Consider the following 3,710-nt stretch of genomic DNA (forward strand, 5'->3'; position numbering starts at 1 on the left):
GCCGCTAAAGCCAGCGTCGCCGTGGCGTCGCTAAAAGGTTCACATCAGGAATCCTTGTGTCGATGCCAAGATTCAATCGTGGCTCTACATTATTTCGTTGATCTAGTAGATGGGGTTCCTCCGTTCATACCCAATAGCCACGTCCAGAGTAGGGACGACGTCTTCGTCGTTAATGGTCTCCTAAATATGAGCGGGAATACTTCCCTCCAACTCGACATCACAAAGTGTTATCCCTTTAGTTGGTCTCCTATCCCAGAACAACGAACACGAAACACGATCATTTGCTCCCACATTTGATTCTCCGGCGTCGTTGATCCCTCCAACACGAATACGAGTATACCGACGATTTCAATCAAGTTACCGGTTTCACCGGCCTCCTACACCACTTAGCGGCAGCCTCTTTCCACCCTCACCGGAGGTCGACTTTACCGACACCGATAAAACGCTTATCCGGGCTTTGTCGGCGACGGTAGGTGCTCTTTTCCCTCTTTCCTCTCTATTTTTATTTTCTGAACGAAATTTGCACTCCAATTTGATGATTTTGTTGATTTTAGGGCTGTTGCATACCACCGGCGACCACCATCGTACATCACACTTTTCTGCTGATTCGGGCGTGTGTGTTTTTTTTATGAAATTGTGTATATGAATGTGTGTAACGCCCCAGTTTCTGGTATGTATATATGTATAATGTATGTATGATGTTGATTTCCTATATGTTGATTTGTATGCAAGAATGAAATTATTGGTATAAATATGTTGATTTTGTGGAATGTATATGTGTATTTTTTGGTACATGTGTATATTTTAATATATGAATGGATGTGTAATTGTATTTATTTATTTCTTTGTATGAAATTAGTTATATTTAAGAGGTATGAAATTAGAAATATGAAGAATATCTGTGTATTTGTATATATGAATGGATGTGTATTTGTATATATTTGTTTATATGTTTCTTTGTATATGTGAAATATATAGTATTTGTATGTGTATATGTGTAATTAGTATATGTATAAGCGTATTTGGAATGTGTATGTGTATTTGGTACATGTATATCTGTATTTGTATGTATGCCAATAGAAATTGATATATGTACGTGTATTTGTATGTAATGAAGATGTGTTTATAATGTATGTATATGTGTGTAAAATGTATGTATGATGTTATGACTTAATTAGGTTAGAATTGGTCTAATGAGTCCATATTTTTTTGGTTACTTTTTAGGGGCATAAGGTCATTTTTGTTGGCTTTAATTGATCATTTTGGAAGAATCGAAGGGGTAAACCGGTTACTCCCTTACACAAACTCATTTCTTGTCCATCTCTCTCTCTCTCTCTCTCCCTCTCTCTCTCACACACACACATACATGTTTAAGAAGTTAGATTCTCCCCTTTTCTGGATATTCTTTTCTCATCTCCATACAACCATGGCAAAGACCTCTATGACTTCCATTGGTCAAATAAGGTCAGCAATGAAGATAAACAGACCATAACATCCATCAATCCCGGCTACGGAAAACATACTTCGTATTCCAAAAAATCTCTATGCCTATCCAACTTTCCTGATTGAGCTTTAGAAACCAATCAATGGTATTGTTAAAGAAATAGGTTATGGGCAAGTTGGTATCACGTTGGAGATTTATAATGAAGAAAAACAACACCCTTATACCTCCTTATCACCTACTCTCCTTCACCCTACCTGAACCACCATACACCCCATGTTCATCACCATCGACCACCATCATTTAGCCCGACCACTAACCTGTACACAATCAGCCACAATCACGACCAAAAAGCAACTGTTACCGATCATCATCACCGCCTCTTCACTTGAAGTTCAATCATCATCATACTATCACCACAAATCGTTTACACCATTATGTCATTACAAACCTGTTAACAGACTTGTTATATTTGTTTAATTGTGTTTTGTATTTCTAGATTTGCTTGGCCCATTGTATGGAGGCCCTTTTCTTTGTATTTGTATATATACGTATATCTTTCATGATATGGTTTATTGGGAAAATACAAGTTTACATGGTATCAGGCTTAATATCCTCTAAACCGTAACCGATCTCCTCATTCTTCTAGTTCTTTTCATTCTTGTCATCATGCCTACTGTTGAATCTTCTTCTTCCAAGATTTCTGAAAAACCTACTTCTACAATCAACATCAAGCATGATGTACCTCTTGTTCTTGATCTAGATCAAATGAATTATGATATATGGAGTGAGCTATTTGAGATTCACTATATCGGCTATGGTGTAGCTGATCATCTTCAACCTCGGAATGAAAAGAATCCTGTCAAAGACGAAACTGAATGGGATCGACTTGACTCCATTGTCAAATCATGGATTTATGGTACTCTTTCTCTATCTCTTCTTCACACTATATTAAAAAAGAAAGCTTCTGCATATCAAGTCTGGAACACGATTGAGAAAGTATTTCGTGACAACAAGGACTCAAAAATCATTTAACTTGATAATGAAATTCGTAATGTTTCCATTGGTGATTCTTTTATTGTTGATTATTGCAACCGAATCAAGTCCATAGCTGATCAATTAGACAACATGGGTGCCACTGTCCTTGAAAATAATCTAGTTGCATACACCCTTAACGGGTTGTCTTCTAAGTTTCAGTACATCAAGACTACCATTCGCCATAAAGATCTACTTCCTACCTTTTGGGAGAACCGGTCCATGCTCCTGCTGGAAGAAGCCTCCATGGCTCAAGATCAGTCACGCCAAAATATTGCATCTCACTCTGATCATGCGTCATCGGCCACAGTTCTCGCCACCGACACTCTCGCTAATGAGACTCTCGCCTCTAATACTCCAAATCGCAGCACCAATAATTTTCGAGGGGGCAGGAGTGGTGGTCGTCAACATCGAAACAGAGGTGGAAATCGATTTGGGGGTGGCCGAAATTAGCAATCTCAGGCGCGTTCTTCTAATGCATCAAACCAACCTCTAAACGGTTGGGTATACGGCTGGTACCAGCCCACTAGTCAAGTGGGTCTTTTGGCCAGTTCAACGCAACAACACCTGCAATGTGGGCCAACTCCTGCCCAAGCCCAACAACAAGGAACACATCATTTTTTGGTCCTCCTCCTGTCAGCCCACCCCATGTGCTTTTACTGTCCAGCAACCATTTCAGCAAACTTCTTGGCCGAACAACACTTCTAATCAAGCCACAACTCTTCCTCAAATATTTAATACAATGACGATGAACGATCCGGGTCACGGGGGATGGTATATGGACACCGGTGCAACATCTCATCTCCACGGGGACGCATGTATACTCAATACTGTTTTAGATAAAAGTAAATTTTCTTCTTCTGTGTTAGTTGGTGACAGATCTTTAATACCTGTTACTAATGTTGGCCACACCACCATTCCATATCCCAATCCTTATCGCACCCTTCACCTTAGAAATATTTTAATCACTCCTCAAATTATTAAAAATCTCATTTCCGTTCGTCGCTTTGTTACTGATAATTCTTGTTCTATTGAATTTGTCTCGTTTGGTTTCTCTATGAAGGATTTTCGGACCAAACAAAATCTCATCCGATGTGACAGTTTCAGTGATCTCTATCAGGTCACCTCTCCTACACCTCAAGCTCTCCTTTCTGTGTCCTCGTCTCTTTGGCATCAACGTCTTGGTCACCCCGGTCATCAAGTTTTCAAGTTATTAGCTGATAGTCGTTTCATT

At 39.4% G+C, this 3,710-nt stretch overlaps 1 protein-coding gene across 1 annotated transcript; it reads left to right on the plus strand.

The window, feature by feature from the left end:
- The first annotated feature begins 2,110 nt into the window (after positions 1-2,110).
- Positions 2,111-2,476, plus strand: LOC145127792 (uncharacterized). Its single transcript, XM_079062922.1, has one exon. It carries the CDS (start codon positions 2,111-2,113, stop codon positions 2,474-2,476), a length of 366 nt encoding a protein of 121 aa, XP_078919048.1.
- The last annotated feature ends 1,234 nt before the right edge of the window (positions 2,477-3,710 follow it).

This window comes from Lactuca virosa, chromosome 7, assembly GCF_052849685.1.
Source record: "Lactuca virosa cultivar CGN04683 chromosome 7, Lactuca_virosa_CGN04683_v6, whole genome shotgun sequence".
Taxonomy (NCBI): domain Eukaryota; kingdom Viridiplantae; phylum Streptophyta; class Magnoliopsida; order Asterales; family Asteraceae; genus Lactuca; species Lactuca virosa.

Bases quoted from the DNA above. Each gene is read 5' to 3' on its own strand.
- LOC145127792 (XM_079062922.1), top strand. From the start codon at position 2,111: ATGCCTACTGTTGAATCTTCTTCTTCCAAGATTTCTGAAAAACCTACT.